This window comes from Stigmatopora argus, chromosome 14, assembly GCF_051989625.1.
Source record: "Stigmatopora argus isolate UIUO_Sarg chromosome 14, RoL_Sarg_1.0, whole genome shotgun sequence".
NCBI classification, from domain to species: Eukaryota; Metazoa; Chordata; class Actinopteri; order Syngnathiformes; family Syngnathidae; genus Stigmatopora; species Stigmatopora argus.
The window spans coordinates 4,563,107-4,588,163 of NC_135400.1; the positions used below are offsets into that span (position 1 = coordinate 4,563,107).

Sequence of the window (25,057 nt, forward strand, 5' to 3'; positions counted from 1 at the left end):
AAGGAAACACGTTTCCCACCCCACAAATAAAAGTAGAACGCGCCTGACCTCTATTGGCTAAAACTGGAAGTGCGTTATTATTGAAGCTGATTCACAATACATATTTACCTCCATATTCATGGTTTTAATAGGGTATACAAATGTGTTAGTTTGAAGGGAAAATCTTTTTAAAAAATCGTGATCAGGCGCGATCAGACAGCAGACAATTAGCTTGTAGAAGACTGTAGATGGAATGCTGCCCTGCATTTTTTTCCAGACCCGCTCTTGCACACCTTACACAAACTGAATGCCTTAGAAATTCTTTATAATTGTCTTTTTCTTTCATATTTGCTGTGCTGCTATCTGTTCTGAAATGATAAGAGAAAAGTTATGCACGTGTGTTTACCCGACCATAGAAGCCATACAGGTTAAACAAAGCAAACCAGGAACTAGAGTATTCACTGTACTAATAATAGATCAACAATCGGAGGAGTTAAATGTTTACACGGCATATAAGATATAGTACACAGAATTTTCTAAAACAAAAAAACAAAAACAAAACAGGTAAACAGAGAATATAGACTCTGAACAAAAGTAGAAATAAATGTTCACAGTCAAATAGATATGCATGTAAGTGAGTGGTTAGCGCGTTACCCTCAGAGTTTTGAGGTCCTGGGTTCAAATCCAGGTCACGTCCATCTGGGTGGAGTTTGTATGTTCTCCCCGGGCCTGCGTGGGTTTCCTCCGGGTACTCCGTTTTCCTCCCACAATCCAAAAACATGCATAGTAGGCTGATTGGACACTCTAAATTGCCCCTAGGTATGGGTGTGAATGTGCATGGTTATCCGTCTCTTTGTGCCCTGTGATTGGCTGGCCACCGATTCAGGGTGTCCCCCGCCTCAGGCCCGGAGTCAGCTGGGATGGCTCCAGCACCCTCTGCAACCCTGATGAGGATAAAGCAGTTCAGAAAATGAGATGGGCGATATATACATATATATACATACGAAGGCACAGGATGAACATACAAACTCCAAACAGGAAGGCAAAAGCCCACCAGGGATTGAACCCTCGAACTCAGAACGATGAGGCGGGCATGCTAACCACTCTTTTAATGTGTCACAATTTTGAATTGAAAGCTTTATTGTAATTGTACGTACATACACATCATAGCTACCCAGGCGGTGCTAGGCTGTACCTGGAATGGTAGAGTGATGTAGATTAAGTTCCTGAAATCGTATCATAATGGCATCCCAGAATGGGGATACCACTAAAATATATACAGGTTCAGTTATTAAGTTTGTACTTTACTAGAATTATCAAATCATTGTTTAGTAATGGAAAGGCTTAACTCTGATGAAGTGGTGGGTGTTTATCCTCCCCATATAAACTGAGCCTGTTTATGTAGTTTTTATTGACCGGTTTTCTGGGTGACACGCATTGAGGGAAGGAAGGTCTTTTGTGTGTGTGAATAGGCCGCGTCGGTCACACCCATCTTTGGCTCTCCCCCTCCCAAAGCGCCCGCCATGTTCTGGAGGAGGGGAAAGATTTAGCCTAGCGTTAGCATTAGCAACACTATAGCTTGGTGGAGGCGCAACAAGCTTCGGACGCCGCTATAAGTACACTATCCTGAATTTTAAAGACCTCTGGAATAGGGGAACAAAAGGGTTTAGAGCCTGTAATCCTAATTTAAATCCGGCCAATTTCGATCCATACGGTAAGTACCGTCTATTTATAATACGCAGAGGAATTATTTTGATGTTTTCCAGAGTGTCCTAATCCAGTTTTTAGTTGCGATGTCTCCAACGAGTACCCGTCTCGGCTACTATTAGACTGGCCAGATAGCTTAGCATGTTCGTCAACTGATTGCGTATATATGGGGTAAATTGAATGTGTAGACGCAGGTTGGGATATAATTCCATTCGACACAAAGCAAACAGTACAGTTCGACGCTAAAGTGTCTACATTTGCCGCTGTTAAATCGATCAAAAGAAGAGATACAAGATGTGCGGGTGGCTAGCTTTCCAACTACCCCCCTCTTCGAAGTGTATTAACATTCGGCGCGGATAAAGTAAAATTTGACGCCAATCTTTTGTCCACCAAAGTGAGAAAATTAACAGTATTTAACAGATTCACTACAATAAGGATCCATTCCAAATAAAGTTAACTCAAGCAACTTTACTCCCAAGTTGCCTCGCAATTTGCTAACATTAGCGCTAACCATCAGTTCGTTTAAAAGTCCTTTTGATTACGACTGCCGAAACTCCAGATTTTTCTGCATGTTTTTTGAATATCGTAGTCCCTATCAGAATACATTTTTAGAATGTGATTGTTTTATTTTTATTTTTTTATGAGAAACTAATGGTACGTCAGTAGCTAGTGTGAGAGAGCAATCACGTCAACTCAGGGAATAGCTGTGATTTTGTTGTTTATTTTCAGCTTCACGGCTGTATATTGTTAGCTTTTGATGCATACTGTTTCGAAAAAAGATCGATTTTTGTCCAATTCCCTTTTGTTACGGGTTTACGTCATTTAGCATTACGCTGCCAGGGCGCTGCCTTGGTTTCTAACAGAAATCGGAAGAATGAGCACACGTCTTTATTTCTTTTTGTCTTAGAAGTAATTTACGTACATCACCATCGTAATTACTACACTGCCTTGAATTATTATTCATTACGTCTCATCAATGACCTTGTAACTCCAACCTGGTAGGACAAAGATAGAAGAGCTGTCACTATTATTATTATTATTATTCATTTTTGGATCGATTAGGCTGTTGATAATTAGTTAAAATTTCTAGGCAATGTACAGGTAAAAATCGATTTAATAAAATCATGATCATAAGGCTAGCCATGGCAGTTTAAAATGGATCCCCACGCCTGTCATTAACAAATTACATAATATTTTAAATGTGCTCATCACGATTTTATTAATTTCAACTTTCCTTCTGACCGTTGATAATTTTTTTGTCACATAAGTTATATTTTGCCTGAAAAGTTGTGCTTTACAACCTAATTTGTGTTGTACAAGAGCGATCTTTAATAAGATAGTTTAGAATGTAATTGCAATTGAAATTATATTAAAACTTTGACTTATTCTTTGCACATTTGTATTCACCTATATAACATTTCAAGTATATTTTACTATAGTGTCATTAAAATATATAGTTTGAATAGAATACAATTTTTGTTCACTTGGGTTACTTGCCCTTGCCCACTGGGGTAGGTTAAACCGACAGGCAGCTAGGATATCTCATAATTTTTTTTACCAGCATTTTTCCTTTGCTGTTGTAGAAAGCATATGTAGCAGGTTCCCCATGTAGGAGAAGGCCTGCCGCAATAAGAAATTTTAGTGGGTTTTATATTGTCTTTAGGGGGCCCGGCGGCTGAGTGGTTAGCGCGTCGGCCTCAGTTCAAATCCAGGTCTGTCCACCTGTTTGGAGTTTGCATGTTCTCCCCGGCCTACGTGGGTTTCCTCCCACATTCCAAAGACATGTATGGTAGGCTGATTGGACATTCTAAATTGCCTCCAAGTATGAGTGTGAGCGTGAATGGTTGTTTGTCTCCTTGTGCCCTGTGATTGGCTGGCCACCAATTCAGGGTGTCCCCTGCCTTGTGCCCAAAGGCAGCGGGGATAGGCTCCGGCACCTAGTGAGGATAGCAAGAACAACGCTAGTTCCAGACCAACGCTCAGGAGAAAGAGGAAACATGTTTTTAAGCATGTTAGCAATAGAGGCTAACACGGAGCATGAGCGCAAAAGGACAATAATATGGCCAAAATGAGCGATTATGAGATGCATGACAACACAGATCCGAACCACTAAAAGATCCAAGTGAATTCTCCCTGGCTTTTTCGTTTTTTTAAATGCCTTGTAAATGTGGAAAGAGGAGTCTTATTGAAAATGTCCTTAACCCACTGTCCTCATTCAGGACAGCCTGTAATGTTTTTGTACTTGATATCAAGATGTTTCCCCATACTATGTAAATGAAAACGTTGCAAAAATCAAAAACGTTTTATCATGGGTAAGTTTATCCCAACTTTTTATTTTTTTATTTTATATTTTGTAAATGGCCATATGTAAGGTAAATTTACGCTGTTTTTGAGGCTGAAAATAGTCTGCTTGCCAAAGGTGATGATATCTTCAGTTGATTATTTTATTTATTTCATATTGCACAGCAACTTTTGGTTTGAAGGCAAATTTATAAAAACAAAGATGCCTATCAATATTCCTGCAAATTTTACGCTTTACTTTTCATAGTATAAGAAGTTTTATTTTTATTGCACACCAGAACAACAAAAATACAATCTTACAATTTACACAAAAAATATTCATTAACATGAATATGTTCATTAATATGTGCCCTGCGTTATTTAATCAATCAACCTCAATTTTTCATAATTGAATAAGGAGCAAATTTATTTTTTCATAGAAGTTTGAAATTTCAAATTTGAAAGAAAAAAAAGATGCGATAGTCTCATCTCATTTTCTGAACTGCTTTATCCTTACTAGAGTCGCGGGGTGCTGGAGCCAATCCCAGCTGTGTCTGGGTCAGAGGTGGGGGACACCCTGAATCGGTGGCCAGCCAATTGTAGGGCACAAGGAGACGGACAACCATGCACACTCACACCCATACTTAGGGGCAATTTAGAGTGTACAATCAGCCTACTATGCATATTTTTGGAATGTGGGAGGAAAACGGAGTACCCGGGGAAAACCCAGAGAACATGGAAACCCCACAGAGGTGGATGTGACCTGGATTTGAACCCAAGACCCCAGAGCTGTGAGGCCGAGGCGCTAACCACTCGCGTCGCGTCATGTGTGTGTACGTATATACATTTTGGTTAGTTCACTCTTTAAATAATGGTGAACTCAACACAGTTTACCTCAATCTCAATGTCTGGCAGGCACCATCAGTTAAGCAAGGAATGGTTGGGAGTGAGATGAATGGTTAATGTCGTTTGGAACTGTAACGTGCTTTTGATTTATTATCGGTATTTTAGTTGCATGACAAATATTTTCCTGTAGAATAGTGTCTGTTAATTCATTGACTGCCATTGATGTTTGTAGACCTCAAATTCATTTTTCCTGGATTGGACGAATGGTCGTATGCCCCCATTGTCAAAATTAATTGAATGGTAGTCAAACATGAGCCTTCAAAGTGAATCCTTCCAGTTTAAATGTTAGTTCATTGGCAGGCAATGCATGAAGAAAGACCCTCATTTGTTTATGAGAAAGTTGCAATAATATACGGTTGCTGTATTTACGGAAACATTGCAGTGAAACATGATCATAGTCTGTGAGGAACACAAGTGTCATCAATCTCTTTAAAAGTCGTATCCTATACTATCACAGATTGACTTCCTGACAACTGTATTGATAGTTGCTGTATCCCCATATTGTGAGGTAATTATTACTATCACCTATTAGTTATTTTTTGTAAACATATTGACCCATTCTGATCCAAATGAGCTCTGCAAAAGAAGGACTTCAGGAAAGGGGCCCTGGTTGTGTTCTGTATTGAAGGATGTTCCGGTGTGTGTGCTCTTGCGCATGCGTGTATTTGGAGTGGGGGGTTGCGATGGACAAGACAGACCCTCTTCTCTTCCTCCTGTCTGCAGTGAGTGAATAGGTGATTATTGCAGCAGATGTGTAATTAGGCCTTCCTCGTATTCATGGCGATGCAGACTGATGAGGGAAAGTTGGTCGAATGGCAGGGGCATGCTCCACAGGAATCACATTTCATTGGCATTAAGTGAATTTGTGGGATGTGCCAGGTTGTTTTCTTATTCCATAAGCACTCAGTCATTTTCATTTCCTCTCCAGCTGTCCTTCCATGACTAGGGACAGAAGGTACTATTACAATGAAACGTTTAAGAGGTGTATACCTAAAATTCTATCACACTCTTTCCGACTGCACTGTTAGCACCCTCACTGGGTGACAGAGCATGCTGATACATGCAGAATATACACTTATGATATTACTCAATAGGATATTTCCACAACCGCCTCTAGGAAGTTAAGTAACAAGAGAGTCTGTTCAGAAAACACACTTTTGAGTGCATTATTGAGCCAAATCTTTTCAAGAACTATTATATTTACATGCTACAGTTTATCACAGATTTAACTTTTAACTTTTGTTTTAAGACATTGCTTATTATGCCGTACTTTCTGGAGCTGTCTAGGCTTGACATTAACGACTGCTCGAATGCCCGGGGCAGCTAATTACGTTTTGACAGCCTCCCGAAAGGGCAGGTGATCTTTTGATTATGTGATGTAAAATAAATTAGGAAAATCAGAATCGCTTCATCTGTTTTGTTTCCTGCCATGGGTGTGGCCATTTTTTGACACATTTTCGTCTTCTGCACAGATGTGCGCATGTGAATTTTTTCCATTGCTCGTGTAAACAAGTTGTCTACATTTTTTAAGGGCGTCGCCATTTTGCAACGAATATTGGTTGTTTTGTTTACACGTGCAGGTGCGCATCACTCATGTTCCGTTTGAGATTTTCTTTGCTCATTGTCTTTGTACCGGCACTCATAAAATATTTCACCACATCTATGTTTGGTTTTACGTTATAAATTAGGGCAGGTAAGATAGATGGGTTACCGCCCTATGGGCAGGTGGCTTAAAAAGTTAATGTAGAACCCTGGCTGTGTGACGCGTAGGGTGGTGGGCTGGGGGTTGCATACGGGAATACCTATTTTGTACTTGGATAGATTCACAATTATGTAAATCTGTCGTTCTGTAACCACCAACTCATCAAATATATCAAACATTACAGTAAAACACAAACTCAATTTTTTCATTCAGAATTTGTTTTCACTTGTTCTGTAATGACTTGTAGTAGGAATGTCACGATCACATATTTTTGCTTGTGTCTCCGAGTCACCTGATTTTGAGAATCTGCCAATCCCGAGTCCTGATCCGATACCTAGGATGTGTTAAGTTGGAGACATTGCAACATTATAATCAAATCAACGGGTTTCAAATATGCAGAAAACGGGTGATTTCAAATATGCAGAAAAAAAGATCCTTTTTTTTCAGTTACGCAGCACCAAGATTAGGTTGCTAACAAATTGTTTAAATAATGTATTTTACATAAATAAACTTATTTAGTGAATTAGCTTCCAATGCAATGAATTTAGCTATTTCAATTGTGTCCGGAAATATACATTTTTTTTAAGTGCTAGGTTTTTTTTCCATTAGTATCAATATAAATATGGAAGTATTATAAACTATGCTTTATATCTATGAATTTTTGCATGCTTTGAGTTACACCCTAAAAATGTGATTTTGTGCTAAAGTAGTCTTGATGCTTCATTGCAGCATGTATTTGCGTCCTGGCTCTAACTCAGTCATATTTTGCACATCCTAGGTAATGGCATGGTCGCAAGTGCACGCACTTTGTGTGTGGAGATGGTTTTAACAAACGTTGTTCTGGAGGACTCAGGAACTCTGCCCTGGCCTGAAGAAGCCTCATAAACTCATATCCAGTACAAAACATTTCAGTCAAGGAGACTCCTACTTTCTGTGAAAGGACAAGCTTCTGTTACTTATATACATAAAACAAACCTACTTTCCTTGTGAAAGTTTAATTTTTTTTAAAGTTGGTGTCACATCTTGCCCTCCACAATGCCAAGCTCCACAATTCGTCGCCAAATGAAGAACATGGTGAACAACTACTCTGATGCTGAAAAGAAAGTTAGAGAGGCTACCTCCAATGACCCCTGGGGTCCTTCCTCTTCACTCATGTCTGAAATTGCCGACTTAACTTATAATGTGGTGGCCTTCAGTGAGATCATGAGTATGATCTGGAGACGTCTCAATGACCATGGCAAAAACTGGCGCCATGTGTACAAAGCTCTCACCCTGCTTGACTACCTGATCAAGACCGGCTCTGAGCGAGTGGCTTTGCAATGCAAAGAAAACATCTTTGCCATCCAGACTCTGAAAGACTTCCAGTACATCGACAGAGATGGTAAGGACCAGGGCATCAATGTAAGGGAGAAGAGTAAGCAGCTTGTGGTCCTTCTAAAAGATGAAGATCGCCTTAAAGGAGAGCGGTAAGTCATTATTTAACAAGGTAAAACACAAGTATAGCAGCTTGATTTCGAAATCATTTCCACAAACTTTGCTGTCTCTACCTAGATTTATTTGGTCGAATTCGTTTGATCAGGGACATTAATGAGAGATAAGCAATAATAATCTCCAAAATAAGAATTGGATCATAAATATTTCCACGTTAGATGTTATCTTGCACTAAGAATCATATATGGGTGAAAGTAACTCCTCTGTGTTAAAGCAGCCGGGACATTTTATAATGTGGCATCCACAAGAAGGCACTCTCACTGAAGTTCTCTGCCTGAATAGTTGGCATAGAACTGAGAGTATTTATTCAAACTAAAATTTAAAGTAATGTTGTGAGATTAAGGTTCCCTCAGCTGTTTATATCCTTGAAATAGATGTTTTGTGTTGGTTGGTTTGGCAGATGGAATGTCACTAAATTGGATAGGTTGACGAAACTGCTCTAAACATTTTTAACATGCTAATTTCTCAGTAAAGAGCAATTGATGAGTTATTTCTTGAGTCATTTTTCAGTCTCGTACATTTGAATAAAAAAGGTGTTTTTATTCCACATTTGTGTATTTGGCAATACTTTACATGTAGTAACTCATCCACACGGACTTGCACTTTGCAACTTGAAGGTGAGTGATTGAGTACTGCTAAGGACAAAAGAAATTCCAAGTACAGTAATTAATTTCCTTGACATACGAGTGTCCCAACGTATGAGAAATTTGAGATACGAGGAAAATTCTAAGCAAATTTTTGCCCTGAGATACGAGATGGAAAAAATGAAAAAATACCTCGACTAATAGTCCGGAAAATATAATTGGCTGTGACCAATATGTACTAAACCACTGAAAGTAAATTGTGTTTACATGGAGGAGCCAAACATGAGCCATCCTCAAAACCTATAAAAAAGGTACTAGTGGATTAATTTGTTGCTCGTCTGTTGACATTTATAATGACTGGCTGAGGGAAATATGCAAATTTCCAGCTATTGATGAAATTGGGCTGGATGAATGAATCATTGAATAAGGGCACGTTTATCATGAAGCGGTTTCATTGACTCTATGCGCTGACTACTTGTCTATACGTTTTATGTAGAGGTGACACGTAACATGTTTTAAGACTGCTGCTGTGCTATGTTTTGTCCTTTAAGGTCTCAGGCTTTGAAAACTAAAGAGCGTATGGCCCAAGTGTCAACAGGGAGCAGTCAGATGGGCTTTGGTAGAGGCTCTTCCCAGCCCAACCTCTCCACTTCCTACAGCGAAGAGTATGGGAGGTCAGAGGGCTCGCCTGCCTCATACCACGGCTGTGAGTACTTTTTTTTTTTTTGCCAACTACCAAATTAGTCTGAATATAAGACGACCCCCCTAAAGACTTTTAGAACACCAAATTCAATTTTTACACAGAAAATAATTTTAGTACATCTGAAACAAATGGTTAAAATCATATAATCGAAAGAAAAAGCATGTTATTTTTCCTCATTCATATCATGCAAACACTATCAGATCTTATCTAAACATTTAAATATTTAAACTAATGTGAAATCACATTTGTAAATGAATGGCTTCTGGTTTTTGAAATGTAAATTAAACAATCTACTGTGATAAAACAAAAAAATTGCAATAACTGCATCAACTCGAGTTCTACACCTAAAGGACCTAATCTAGACTACTTTTGTATCTTGTACTTTCACAAACTCCATGGGCCGCTAATCACTTTAGGCACTTTTTCTATCTGACTACTTATTTATGTTGACTACTTATCTATGTTGACTACTTGCCTATGTGTGCAAAGAGCAGCCGTATTAACCCACTGTCCTCAATTGAGGACAGCCTGTAATATTTTTCTTACTTGATATGAAGGTGTTTCCCAATTCTACGTAAATGTTCTGAAAACGTTGCAAATATGTTAAACATGTTATCTTGGGTCAAAATGGGTTAAGTTCATCCAATTTTATTTATATTTTATAGTTGCCTTATCTTTATTGCACAATAGAACTACAAAAATACTTTAAAGTCATCATATATATTCTCTTTTCTTATAAAGTAAGGTAACATAGTTGATTTCATAATTGAATGAGGAAAGTAATTTATTTATTCTCATAAGTTTGAAGTTTCAAATGTGAAAGAAAAAAGATGTTCGTTATCATGATAATTCTCAATATTGACTGATAATTGTTTTTATCGTGATAATTTTTGTCATATCGCCCAGGTCTACAATTAAAGTGTTCGGCTTCCGCCGATTTTTTTCATTTTTTTAAAGAAAAAAAAATATTGGCAATCGGTCCAAATCCCATAATGGTTGACCTCCAATCCTACCATTTAGAACTTGTTTTGCAATTTTAGTCATTATAATGTAACTGTGATGTAACCACTGTTCCCTCTAAGCTGCGCGCGTGCGCAATTGCGCACTACTCTCGTCTTCTCTGCGCAGCAGAAATCCTATGGCGCGCAGTAAAAAAAAAAAAACGGATTTTTTTTTTTTTTTTTTTTTTTTTTTTTTTTTTTTTTTTTTTTTTTTTTTTTTTTTTTTTTTTTTTTTACCCCTTTCTTCATGATGGGCTCGGTTCTAATGTCCAAAGAGCTCCAGTATTTGTATTTAATCATTAAACGCTGTTTTCGGCTGGATTTGACCGAATTTGAGAGCATTTTGAGCTGTTTGGCGAATGGACGTATATAGACGTTTTTTTGCCTCCATCGCGATATCATCACGACATTTTACCAAGGAATTCACTTCCCTGGGCTCGGTTCTAATGTCCAAAGAGCTCCAGTATTTGTATTTAATCATTAAATGCTGTTTTAGGATGGATTTGACCCGATTGCTGTCATTTTACGGCTCGGTTCTGCTACATCTGCCCGCCCAAGAGTGCTTATTCCCGGGCTGCCATTGATGGTAGACTAACATTGATTTTTACTATAATTTGGACAACACCGGCGGCGGGCCGGATTAAAAATCCTAACGGGCCGTATATGGCCCGCGGGCCGAGGTTGAAAAACTTGTACACACACGATCCGGGGGCGGGGCGAGCGCGCGAATCCCGTTTCGGCGAAACCTCCGTTCGGCCGAATGAACGTTCGGCGGAACGTCCATTCGGCGTCCTGCCCGTCTGTCAAACGTCCGTCGGCGAAACGTCTTTAGGCGAATCATCCGAGTACCGATGATGTCGCTCACACTGGTACTCAGTGCGCTCAGGGAGGTTGACTTTCTGCTCAGACCAACGAAAAATTAGAGGGAACATTGGATGTAACTAAATATTGTCTTTGTTAGAAAAGTGTAACATAAAAACCACCGCTGAATATACACATACCAAAAATAAAAGGTTTTGCTTCTAACCAAGATCAAACACTTTTCCCTCAAATTTTTAACAAACAATGCATACAATCTGAAGTACTCCAGGTACAGGTACAAACCAAAATCCAATATCATAAAAATGACTTCCAAAAGTATTGAAGACACAACTAAACATTAATAGCATATTCTATGTTACTCAAGTATGATTTCTATTGTTTTTGTATCTGATTGTCCATCAGCTACATCTCCCAATGCTGGATCAGAATTGGAACAAGCCAGACCTCAGACCAGTGGGGAGGAGGAGCTACAGTTGCAACTGGCTCTGGCCATGAGCAGAGAGGCAGCAGAGCAGGTACAGTAAACATGTGTGCTACGTGGCAGATAATGAATCAACATGAGCACACGTGGGTACTTACTTGAATGTAATAAATCAAACTTGCATTTAATATCAGATGAAAATGTCTGAAAGCAAATCGTTTCTGATTTATGGACAATTAAAATGACAGGAACGGGTGAAATTCAATGTAAATTGCTCAGGGGCAGTTTGTCCTAACTAGTACCCCTATATACAGGAGGATCGCATACGCCGCGGGGATGATTTAAGACTACAGATGGCCTTGGAGGAGAGTAAGAAACGTGGTGCCGACTCTGGCAAACTGGCACGAAAGAAAAAAGAGGTAAATTGCCATCTAAAGCTGAACTTGAAGTGACTCATCAGTATTATCCTAATTTAGTCTTCTCATGGTTATTTTTCCTGACTTTATCCCCTCCCCCTGAAGCAGTAATGAATCTAGCAAAAGATGACCTTGTTCGCCCAACAATTTGTTTTTCAGTAGATGGCTGAGTTAAGAAGGCCAGTGTGACTGACTACTCATTGGATTAATTAAAAGATGATTGGTCAAAAAATGGCCTTTACGTTTTAGGCAAAATGCAGTTCAGAAAAACATTTTCAAAATTCATCTCTTGTCACTCTTTACAAATTAACATTCTGTCTTATTTTCAGCCGCAGTCGTCTCTGATGGATTTGATGGATACCCCAGAACAGGGTGCAAGCGCTGACCCCTGGGTTTCAGCAGGACAGTCGAAAGGTGACCCATGGAAAGCTTATGGTACGTATGCATTTTCATAAGACTGACATACTATCTGTTGGGGATATGGCAATATATTGATATATTCAAATATCACAATACTTGTGGCTTATCGAGGCACCACCCGGGGGACACCATGAATCGGTGGCTAGGCAATTGCAGGGCACGAGGAGACGGACGACCATTTGCGCTCACACTCATACCTAGGGGCAATTTAGAGTGTTCAACCACACTGCTATGCATGTTTTTGGGATGTAGGAGGAAACCGGAGTACCTGGAGAAAACTCACACAAACCCCGGGGAGAACATGCAAACTCCCCACCTTGGATCGAACCCTCGAGCTCAGGAATGTTGGGCTGACGCGCTAACCATTCAGCCTTATACCATTCGATCACAATAAATTTCATGAGCAATTGTGTATCCTGTATGATTTTCAAAATCTTCCGATAAAACAAAAGATCCCCTGACAGAAATGTTGTTTGACAACCCTCAACCTTAAAGGTGTTTGTGTTACTGCATATGTGACTAATGTGAGTGTGACAATATCGTACGCCTCACATGTAACTCTAAATACTGTTCTTTGACTCTTTGTCAGCTTGGAATGCTGCTTTGCAGGCCGAGTGACAAAGAGCAAAGTTCTGCACGACGTCGCCATGGCATATTTGACCTTTGGCAAAAGCCCCTAGACCACAGGTGTCAAAGTGGCGGCCCGGGGGCCAAATCTGGCCCACCACATCATTTTGTGTGGCCCGGGAAAGTAAATCATCAGTGGCGACTTTCTGTTTTACGATAAAATTAAAATGATAGATATAGATGTATATTAAATTTCCTGTTTTTCCCCTTTTAAATCAATAATTGAAATTTTTAAATCATTTTTTCTTTGTGTTTTTAGTTCAAAAATCATTTTGTAAAATCTAAAAATATATGAAAATATTTTCTGTTTTCCAGTTTAATATCTAAAATGGTCCGGCCCACATGAAATCGAGTTAACGTTAACGCGGCCTGCGAACCAAACCGAGTCTGACACCTTTGCCCTAGACCAGAGGTCTCCAAACCGGTCCTGGAGGGCCGCTGTGGGTGCAGGTTTTTGTTCCAACCGATCCAACCCAAACAGTTTAACCAATGAGGTTTCTGCTGAAAAAAAGAAGCACCTGACTGTAATCCACTGATTGCACTTCTAGGATACCAGATTGGTGGAAAGGTTTCCTCTTACCGGTTGGAAGGAAAACCTGCACCCACTGCGGCCCTTTCTGGAATCGTTTGGGGACCACTGCCCTAGACCATATACTAGTGATCAACCGATATGGGTTTTTCAGGACCGATACCGATTATTAGTAGTTAGAGGAGGCCATTAATTGATATTTGGAGCCAATAAACATTTGCAGTAAAAGTAAAAAGATTCTTACAATTTCTGTTAATGTATGTTATTGAATGTACAATTCAACTTTGTTTGTGTATGGTGGCAACGCAAAAGAGGTTAAGGGGTTAAATTTGCGTTGGTGCTGGTGTGTCTCTCTGTGTGTTTATTACCAATAACGTCCGCCGCTAATTGAAGCATAGGAGAGAGAGAGAGAGAAGAGAAGCGTGGCTGCATCTGAGCCCAAATAACCCATTTTTAAATCGGTCGGATTGAAAAAAATAAATATTTTTTTTTTTTAAACGTTATCGATATACGTTAAATATTCAAATATTGGCCCGACTGATTATCGGTTGATCACTCCACTATACTAATGATATCATAGTAAGATATATTTGTTAACGGCAGCTAACTTTGATATCCAATTTTATTAATGGTCCTGCCTCTACTAAATCAAGTTAGGCAGGAAAGCTTACTAGTGTTAGCTTAATCTTATCTTAAGGAAGCGCGCGTGCTTGTTTTTTATTTTGGAGATATCTATCTGGGACGCCGTACCCACACATTACGCCATTGAAATCCGGTAGGTTTTTTTTGCTTAGGAAAGGGAAATAACTGCATTCGTACTGATTAACTCATGATGTGCCTCGTTTATTTAAGTATTACAAAGGCCCATTGTTTCATCATTTTGGAATTCCGCAGCTTATGGATTCTTTTCTTCTGCCATACTCTTTTATGGCAGTTGGTGAGCTCAAAATGGACAAATTAATCAATTAGACCATGGGGTATCTGAGAGTTTGATGTATCATGCTCGCTTTATGTTATGAAGATGTAAAATTGGTCTGTAGCCGTTTGGGGAATGCGGTTTGCGAAAGGTCAATTCATTAAGGGCCCTGTTTGTGCTCAATGGACTGTGAAAATCACCAAGAATGATTGGATGGGAATCTCTACTGAAACATTTACCCAAGACCTCACACAACAACTAAAGATTGCTGTTGGTTCACTGATACCATATGTTAAAAGTTGGGGCAGTTGGTTTACACAAATGTGTGAGCCTATACTGTAATGCAGTGTTTTCCAACCTTTTTTGAGCTGCGGCACACTTTTTGCATTGAAAAAATCTCAAGGGACGCCACCATCTGAACATCTTTTAATTTAAAACTATGTTGCCTATATTAACAATAGTCATTCTCATCAAAGTTTTATCAGCAGGAATCACAAAAACCTCAAAAATTATTCCAACTGACCTAATGTCACCAAAATTTGATGTCTGTGGACTCTGAACAACTTCCGGTTCGAGTGATGCAAAAATAAGTAATGTAATGTTTTTAATCGCACATTTTTATGACTTGTCTCCAAATATTACTTAAATCTCCTAATATTACGCAAAAAAATTGTACTCAAAGACTTAACGTCGCCAAAACCAAACAACTTCTGGTTCATGTTAGAGAACAATAAGCAACAAAATGACTGTTTCACATTTTGCATCTAGTAATAGTATAATCTATAATTTAATGTTCATCGTGTTTTGATTTTAACCTTGTAATAGTTCAATTTTAATCTCGTTATTTTCACTATTTTTTCTCTTTGAATATTACATTGTGTGACTTCCTGGAGTTTCCCAACCACACTGGTGTGCCACGGCACAGTGGTTGGGAAACACTGCTGTAATGAATGGAAAAATATTTTGATGTCGTGACCAATGTTCCCTCTAAGATGCGCGCGTGCGCAATTGCGCACTACTCTCGTCTTCTCTGCGCACAGCAAATCATATGGAGCGCACAAAATAAAATCCCCCCTTTTTAAAAAAATCGTTTTATTTATTTTTATTCTGTTTTATTTTTTTAGCTATGAGGCCGACGCGCGAACCACTCACCCGCCGGGCCGCCCATTCATAGATATTAATCATTACATTTTATTATTACTAAATCATTTATGTGTAGTAGACATTGACCTGCTTATGGCAGGTGTGATACTGGTGTGTGCCCATAGCGAGCAATGATGATGTTGCTCACACCGGTCGGTACTCAGTGTGCTCAGGGAGGTTGTCTTTCTGCCCAGACAAACAAAAAATTAGAGGGAACATTGGTCGTGACACAATGTTGTTCATGTGATGCCTGTCGCCATAACCTGCATGAACACCTCATTTGAAATTTCCTGTTTCATTACTGTCCCCTTTTGTACCTCATTTCCCTGTTAGCCTCCATGATTACCCAATTTCTACTTGCGCGCACAGTAAGACTAATTCTGTCTTCCAAGGTTCTGCTCCTAAGACAGCAACCTCAGCAGACCCTTGGGGGGCTCCAACCTCAGTTACACCTATGAAGAGCAGTGATCCCTGGGCACCAAACCCCACTCCCGCATCTGATCCCTGGGTGTCAACAGCTACTCGCCCTAAAGCTCCTAATACAGGTAACCCATAGAGATGAGAAGACAATAATTAAAAAAAGTTGTTAATGACCAAGTAATTATGTAGTATAAATAATATATCCTGGAGACGTGAATGTTATTCGGCTGTGACATTGGAATTTTTGTATGTCTTAATTTTTTTTAATGCACACATTTAGTCTCTTATCATCTTTTGTCCATTTGATCATGATTGCTTTATATTATATGTAAATGTTGTCCCCACCCAGGTAGCTTTGACCTGTTCAGTGAATCCAATGGTACGTCCAAAGAGGACTTCTCAGCGTTTGACAACCTGCGCACCTCCTCCTCTGTCGCTGCTGGTACTCACCCTGTCCCTGTCTTCCTATTGACACCGTCTTGTGTTCTCTGTTCCTCTGTGCTCTCAGATTTCCAATATCTCTGTTGGGCACAGACTTGTCCCGTCTTTGTATGGCTATACTACCAGAGTGAAGCAATTAGCCATGGCCAAGATTGGATTCTATGGGGAAAAATGTCTCCCATAACAATTTGAAAAAATATGGCATTTGCTTCGTCTTGGTATTATTTTCCACTTTGGTGGTAATAATCAACCTGAGCTTTGTTTTTGTAAAACCATTTTTGAGATTTTCAATTTAAAACATGATCAAAACCTCAATTCATAAGTCAAGGGTTTTCAAAATTCCGCTTCACCCAGGTCCTGGTGGTTTCCTTTCCTGTGGTTGCATTCTGTGGCGAGAGTGGCACTTTATTTGCTTTAGCGCAAGGCAAACATGTCTCAAACCATAAAGGGGGAATAAAGGCTTTTAATTTGGATTGATTTCACAAAAAGTAAAGCCTCAATGGAATGTGTTGAAGACCTGATGAAAGCAGAAGGGTTCTTTGTGTGAACACCAAATTTTGAAGGATTCCAGACAGTCAGTGCACTCTTATCACTGTCATTTGTGCGTTGCTATTCTGAGAGTAGTTTGTCACAATGACACGCATAGCAAATGGCCCGCTCTTTTTTGTGTCCTAATTGATTTATTCTTCTTAATAAATTGTTAGCAGAAAGGCAGTTTGCCTCTGATGTACAACTTTGGTAATAGTAGCCTCTTGTGACAACATGCACTGTTCTGTATGAAACATATGCTAGCTGATATAGTTTGGCAAAATACATACGCTTATTTTTTTTTCTTTTGGTTTTGCTTCAAAAATGTGCTATCGGTATTGTGATAACAGTGGAACACAATTTGTTTGGAGTGACCTTTGTGAAATTGTTTCAATTCCTTAATCCTCCAGATATTGCCTGCGTATTCTTGCCAGGCAATGTTGTACATTCGGATGTAACTAGGTCCTGGTGCACCACCATAGGGTCTGACAATGGGTTCAAGGATTTTATTTTGATACCTTATGAGAGTCAGAGCACCATTTGCTAGGCAGTAGAAGTGCGTCCCTCTAGGGATATGCCTCCCTAGAACATCACTGACCCACCACCAAACCAAGTTGAATGACTTTGCAGGGAGTATACCGTTCTCCTTGTCTTCCCCAGAATCTTTCCCGTCTATCATGGTACACGGTCGATTGGTCGCCGGTCTTTTGGTCGCACGGAAGGTTATTGATAATTACCATTTAAATCGTTGCTCAAATTCCCTAAATACAAACTGCGAATTACTATTTAGTCATACTTAATGCCCTAGTAATTATTAGGCTAAAGAAAAGCTCAAAATTTCCCGGACTTTTATTGTTTTTTGTTGGAGAACTTGTTAAGACCCTGACTGACGTACCTTCTTAAAGGGACAACTCATGTACATACAAACTCTTATACACTCACACGTCGGCTCACTGAAACTGCTCATGGCCATTGTTGGCTTTTATTGATGCGTAGACCGTGTTGTTTTACCTTGTTTTGTCGTCGGTCTTTTGGTCGCCTGTTGTCGCGGTCGGGGCGACCAAAAGACCGCGACCGAAAGACCGGCGACCAAAAGACGGCGATCAAAAGACCGGCGACCAATCGACCGCACACGTCTATCACAGGTGTTCAGGGTGAGCCTGCTTTTATCTGGGAAAAGTAGAGTGCCAGTGGTCGACTTGCCAATTCTGATGTTCTTAAGCAATTGCCAGCTGAGCTCCACAGTGTTGGGCAGTCAGCACTGGGCCCACTACTGGACTTCGGACCCTCTGGCCACCTTCATAAAGTCCCTTCCTGATTGTTTGAGTAGATACATTCACACCAGTGGCCCTCTGGAGGGCATTCTATAGGGCACGAGCAGTGCTCAGCTTGTTCCGCCTTGCACAAAGGAGCAAGTATTGGTCCTGCTGACGAGTCGAGGACCCTCTACAGCCGTGCCCAGCTCTCTGAGAATAACCACCAGTCTCTTGAAATATCCTCCATGTTCTGGAGATTGTGCCAGGAGACACATTAAACCTACATGCTTTGGCACATTTGGATGTGCAATCCTATAGAAGTTTGACAACCTGGGCAATTGCGTCATCCTGCCAGTCAAGATGAGTTAAGCGAAAACCAGCACGAGTCGTAAACCAGCCAAAAAAAGAATAAGAGGAAGAAACTTGAAATGACCTCCTTATTTAAAACCAGTCCTGCTTGGAGGGTTTTCAAATTGTTGCCGCCTGTTGTGAACTCCATGAACACCAATGCAACTGAAAGGGATTATCGATGCCTTCAGCTGCTTAATCAATCTGAAAATTACGAGACAGTTTTAACTGATTTCATGACAGGCCTAACAAAACACGGGGTCCTTTTAATTTTTGTGAGCAGTATTTATTGGATAAGTATTATTACCATACTGTATTGTGTCTTATTTTCATTTTACTTATAACATCCCATCTTCATTAAAAGTGGGGTTTCTACTTGCAGGTGATGCTGGGATAACATCCTCTGTTCCCTCCCAAGTCAGTCTTGCTAGCAGCAGCAGTTTGGACCTCTTTGATCCTCTTCCAACATCCATCTCTGCTTCTTCAAATCCAACCAGGAAGACTCCAGAGTCTTTCCTTGGCCCCAATGCTGCTTTGGTCAACCTGGATTCTTTGGTGACCAAACCTGCTCAACCTGCACCAGCATTCAATCCATTCTTGGCTTCAGCAGGTTAGTAAAATGATAATGTGAAAAGTTCACACTTTAAATAAGAATGATGCAGAAAAAGCCAGTTAAGTTTATTTACAAACCACTTTTAAAGCTCACCTTAAGATTATTGCAGCATTTCATTGTGTTCACTTCATTTGAATTTAAGGTTGGGACTAATTTTACCTCCGTCTGTGAAATCCAATGTCATGATAACTGTATTGTATTAATAGATATAATAGTGTTATGCGGTACGGAAAAATGAATAAATTATGAAAGACTCGTGGCCAAGAATGGAGAATTAATATCTATTGTCATCATACGCCTTTTCTTCGCACTACCCTGCATTGCACCTGCTTGCTCTGGACCCATTGTTTTCCCCTTAATTTTTCACTGACTAACGAAAAAAAAACGTGGAGAAAAATGCACCGCTCCGCCCAGTACTAGTAAATATCTATACACGAGGGAGATGGGCGAGAAAGACAGTGCGCTCTTATCATAAGCAGCCTCTCGCGTTTCGGCCACCTGGCTGTCTCGTATCCTCGTATCTCAAAGCAAATATTTGCACGGAACTTTATTCGTATCTCAAATTTATCGTATGTTGGGGCACTCGCATGTCAAGGTATTACTGTACATACTAATTTAAGGTCTCCCTGAATGTCTAAGGAGACACGAAATATGACCAAGTGAAGCCAGATTAATTATACTTTATAATTAACTTTAGTATGGCATTCGTTACCGTGATCGGAAATCGATTATAAAATAAAGATAAATCACACACTGATTGCCAGATTAAATGATACCTTCTCATAATTAACCTTAGCATCATTAGACCATCATTAAAATAGAAAATTTACATACTGATTGCAATTTGTCCTAAGTATATTAGATTCCAGAGAGTTGACAAACACAAAATACAGTGGTACCTCTACGTACAAATGCATCTACATTACGAAACGCTTAGATGTGAAGGAACTTATAACTATGCCTTTTCTTGCTACTGTCACCATGAAATTTCCCGAATACGGGATGAATAAAGTTATCCAATCCAATCCAATCCAAACCCATTGTTCCAAGATACAAAAACAATCCAAGTTATGAAGCGTCAAATGAAATCAAACTTTATATCATAGACTGATTTTAGTTTATTTTGTTTTTATTTAGGTGGCGCTGCCTCAGCATCCACCGCCCATGCCAATCCCTTCCAAACGGTCCAGCCTGCTCCACCAACACTCAACCAGATGCGAGTCAGCCCCATGCCTTCGGGATTCGCTGGGGGCATGGGTGATCCCATGGCCATATCCTCTTTGCCCACCCAACCTGTCACAATGGTCCCTTTGGCAGGCATGGCTCCTGCAGGACGGCCGATGCCTGGAATTGGGGTCGGTGCTATGCCCCAGCCAATGATGAGCATGCCCCCTCAAGCCGGGGGGGGCCCTCCTGGTGCCACAAACCCATTCCTTTTGTGAAAGGCTGACTGTGGGACAACTTGGACCCACTTTTTATTCCCCCAAACTCTACGTGGCTTCATCAAGAAGTCATCCCATGTATTCATTTTCTAACCAACCTCTAGCAATGTGGCTTCCTTTTAACATTACCACACTTTTCCCGTCTTTCCTCTCTCGATGATATGAACTGCCTAGTCCTACAATGTGTTCCATTTTGATCCGACGCTAATGTAGATCACTGTCCATTTGGCATCACTTACAGAGTAGCAAGGGTGTTTACAGTTTTTTTGCTCCACAAAGGCAGGTCAGGACATTCGACTTGTCTCTCACCTGCATTCCATCCTTTAGAAATGCCCCTTCTGTGGAGTGACAAGCCTGACTACTAATGCCAGGATCCTATCTGGTCACTAGAGCTAATCTTTTATAAGCCCTGTCAGCTGAAGTGTGTGTGCTTTTGAGAGAGAGGTTGCACATATTAGTGCTGTTACACTGTGTATTTTCCAGTAACCTTTTCCTTCACTTACTGGATTTAGAATGAAAGAGACCATCAGATATGTTTTATACTGTCTGAATGTGTTCCGAAGCAGGGATTTTGCACATTGTGTTTGGCTTTTTTTTTAAACAAAAAAAGAAACGAAAAGAAAAAAACTAATTATTTCAGCGACTGTTCGGCTCACCATTACACCTTAGCATAGACAGGATGGCTAGCTGCAAAACTGAATGAGAGAGAGCTTAAACCTTTGACTTTTTATTTACTACTCCTCTGTTTATTTAGGCACTAAATTAGACTCCTCCCTGACACACCCTTAAAAAATGCTGACCGTCTTGGGTCGCGATATTAATGTTGTGAATTCTTATCAAAAAAGATGAACTCCCTGTCTCGGTGATTGTGACATACGGATAACCAGTTGAATCCCCAGTCAGTACAAAATCATGTTGATTTTTGACGTTAAGGACCTGACCAAACGTGCGTTTAGACAAATATGAGCTGTGATAGTGTCAGTTTTGCAACATGGGGAGGCAGGTTGGGAATTTTGCTTCTTTGTACCAGGTTCAAAGGGAAGAGTGTATGTGTGCAGTTTGAATAAGTGATACCAGCTTCCATGTGTACTTGAATGAGCAATGTTGGCTTTACAAAGGCCTGGGCGATGACAAAAATTATCACGATTTTAAAAAAGGATCAATACCGTATTTTCACACTATATGGCGCATCACATTTTAAGCCGCAGTATCAGTAACGATTGCTATTTCTGTATTTGACACACAAAGGACGCACCGTTTTTAAAGGCGCAGCCAGGCATGGCAAAACATACACCAGCTTAAACATACGACACACGCTAAAAACACGTTTTTAAAAAGGCAACGGGAGCAAAACCAAGTTCGGTTGTACTTTATGTAGCCATTTTACAATGTACTCACGTCATCATCACCCACAAATCCATCAAAGTCCTCATTTTCTGTGTCCGAATTGAACAATTGTCCAAATGAGTCATCGAAAACGCTGAGTTTTATACGTTTGTCCAGGCGGCCACAATCCAGTCGCAAATAGTAGCTAGCGTAACTAGCCCGACGCTGCCTGCCACCGTTTGTAAAGCTGTGATGTCGATGTCCAGGCCACAATCCATTCGCAAATAGTAGCTAGCTAGTAGCTAGCGGCAAGAGTTTTGTAAATCCAGCCGGAATCACGCGAGCACCAAATTAGTGTGCTCGCCGTCATACTGGGTGTATTGACAAAAGAACTATATATCCCAGCAGTCACTTAGTATTGGTCCATATATAAAGCGCACTAGATCATAAGGTGAGCTGTCTATTTTGGAGAAAATTTAAGACTGAAGTGTCCCTTATAGTCGTGAAAATATGGTAATTATCACCATAACTATCACACCCTTGTCCTTATTTTTATAAATTTGCCTTCAAACCAAAAGGCTGTTGTTTGTGCACCGGTATTTAAGAGGAATTAAAAAAACGACAGGGAGACTTCACTTAGCTCTTTTAGTGGTTCGGCTTGGCGTTGTCCTGCATCTCATAATTACTCATTTTGGGTGTTATAGTCCTTTAGCTTTTATGCCCTGCATAAGCCGCTCTATTACTAACCATGCTAAAAATACCTGTTTGTTCCGTCCCATCTTCCTCACATCACCGTTCCCATTCTTTGCGGTGTTTGCATGGTGTAATTGCAGTTTAAACTCATCAAAAGTTTTTAATATTATTATTGTTCATAATTATCATTAGCGTTTTATCGCCCAGGTCTTGCTTTACATATAAATTCTATGAGTTGAGTTCTCCCACCTGTGGTAGCATTGTCTGCTGAGTCTCGTTGACACACTCCACAGTAAGGCAGGGAGCGTGAATTTACTGTGACCATCTGCAATGATTTTATCTGATGAACACATGCACGCTGTGCTGATCTTTTGATACTGCAGGGAATCCTGCAAGGAAATGACAAACTTGCAGGGAGAAAGCAGTAGGTCATTTCGTGTGGTTACTTTCAGTGTTGCACCGATACGATTTTTTTTTGGCTTCGGGTACTGACACATTCTGACTCCCGGCTGTATGGCATCAGCCGATACTGCACCGGTACTACATTAAAAAAAAAGCCATCAGCCACTTATGATGCTAGTTGTCCAATTCGTTTGAAGTGGTGGGCTGGCAGCGATTGTTCTGCTTCAAATGGTGGAAGGATACATTTTTGGCCAGAGGAAGAAAACTTTTTCACTTCAACGCTTGCCGTTGACAGCGCTAGACTTCCATCAAATGGCCCCTCCCACTTGGTGGGATTGCACAAAATTACTAGTGAAATCATTTTAATTTACAGCAGAAGGACACAATTGAAGATATTTCATCATTTTGGGAAAGGAGACAATTGCTCCAGTTTTTTTTCCTACGCACTGCCTAGCTGGCAGCCATCTTGCGTAGGGGAACCCCAGCATGAAAAGGATCTTGAAAAGTACATATTGCACGTTATCTTAGAAAAGCCTGATATTGATGTCATTTTTGGGCCACATATCTGATGCTAGTATCGGTGCAACACTAGCTGTTCCTATTTCCGTTCCTATGGTAATTTTTAGCAGACCATGTTTATGTTGTTGAGTTGTCTTCTAGTTATTTTAGTCCGCATAAGGTCATTCTTGTGTTTCACCCTATGAGTTTGACATTCTTTCCTTAGAAGCACAACAGTTACCAAAGTCATAGCGACTGATTTACGAAGAGGTCCGCCTGACGTTTTTACCCCAGAGTACACCCAGCATCAGTGCCACACTCAAATGTAATTGTCTGTTACTAGATGCACACTCCATTGTTAGTTTTCCATGTTTTTTAGTACTAATTTTAAGTTTATGCTAAGTGTTTCTATAGTGGAGGTAAACTGAGCTTGTTTAATAAGAGATGGAGACAACTATCTCCTCAATTGTCTATCACTGCCAATATTTTTACTTTTTCTTTCTTTTGGTGTGTGGTCTGCGTCCGACCCCCTTTTATATGCTATGCTAGCTCAACATGACCCTTCATTTATGCTCTAAATGCAGACATTTATCTCAGGCTAAAGGAGGTCCAGCTTCGATTCTGCATGAGTTGGACAAAGCAGAGAAGCTGGTGATCTATTTTTGTTTTTCTTTTCTGGCTGATGAATGTATGTATGGATGGAATGCATACAAGCCTAGCAAAGCTTTTTAATCACAAACAAAAATATGCAATTATTAACTAAGATGATTTAAAAAAAAAAGAATGGCTGATGTTCTGCAAAGTGGGCTTTGCTAATTGTTTATTGAACTGCGCTTAATATAGTATAGTAACTAAGATGTGCTGTTTTCTCCCTCTCCTTATTTTACTAATATTCTAGCCATGATGGAAAAAGGTGATGGCTGCATTAAAAGAGGGAAAAAAAATGGAACTGTTAGACAAAGCTTATAATGACCACTTTTTTGACTGTACAGTAGTGGTATAGTTACATGGGGCCAGTGTGTGGCAAGCTCATGATGCATCATTCTGTATTCACTATGCTTTTGAGAGGAATAACTGACCTTAGAGACTGTTTTTAAATGCATTAATAGCCACTTTTTTGTGTTTGTTTTTAATTCTCAACATTTGTCTAGTTACCCTTCTCATAGTGCTGGGAGCAGGCTGCTTTTTATTCGATGTGCTCAATCTGTCGGCATTATAACTGTATAATATAATTTATCATTTGTACTATTGTAACATACCATTCTTTCGTTGACCTTTTATTATTCTGTGTAATGTTTTTTTTTTTAGGAAACGTCACCGTGGAATCTTAACGGCATCTAAACAAAAAAGCGCAGCAGGACACACCATTGAATGAGGAGGACTTTAGCTGCATTGGTTCAAAATAAAATGTATATCACTTCAGCTTTGTACTGGTTGTCAGTG

General features: G+C 39.9%; 1 protein-coding gene across 3 annotated transcripts; it reads left to right on the forward strand.

Moving 5' to 3' along the window:
- Window positions 1-1,435: 1,435 nt before the first annotated feature.
- On the forward strand, window positions 1,436-25,036 carry epn2 (epsin 2). Of its 3 annotated transcripts, none has more exons than XM_077618515.1 (10): window positions 1,436-1,693; window positions 7,353-8,040; window positions 9,201-9,355; window positions 11,578-11,690; window positions 11,911-12,015; window positions 12,342-12,447; window positions 16,040-16,192; window positions 16,417-16,446; window positions 19,023-19,250; window positions 20,391-25,036. In XM_077618515.1, exons 2-10 carry the CDS (start codon window positions 7,610-7,612, stop codon window positions 20,693-20,695), a joined length of 1,626 nt encoding a protein of 541 aa, XP_077474641.1. In that variant the 5' UTR covers window positions 1,436-1,693; window positions 7,353-7,609; the 3' UTR covers window positions 20,696-25,036. The 3 variants fall into 3 exon arrangements, with proteins under 3 accessions (XP_077474641.1, XP_077474640.1, XP_077474642.1); XM_077618514.1 differs by having other exon boundaries at window positions 1,437-1,693; window positions 16,417-16,509; XM_077618516.1 differs by lacking the exon at window positions 16,417-16,446 and having other exon boundaries at window positions 1,439-1,693.
- The last annotated feature ends 21 nt before the right edge of the window (window positions 25,037-25,057 follow it).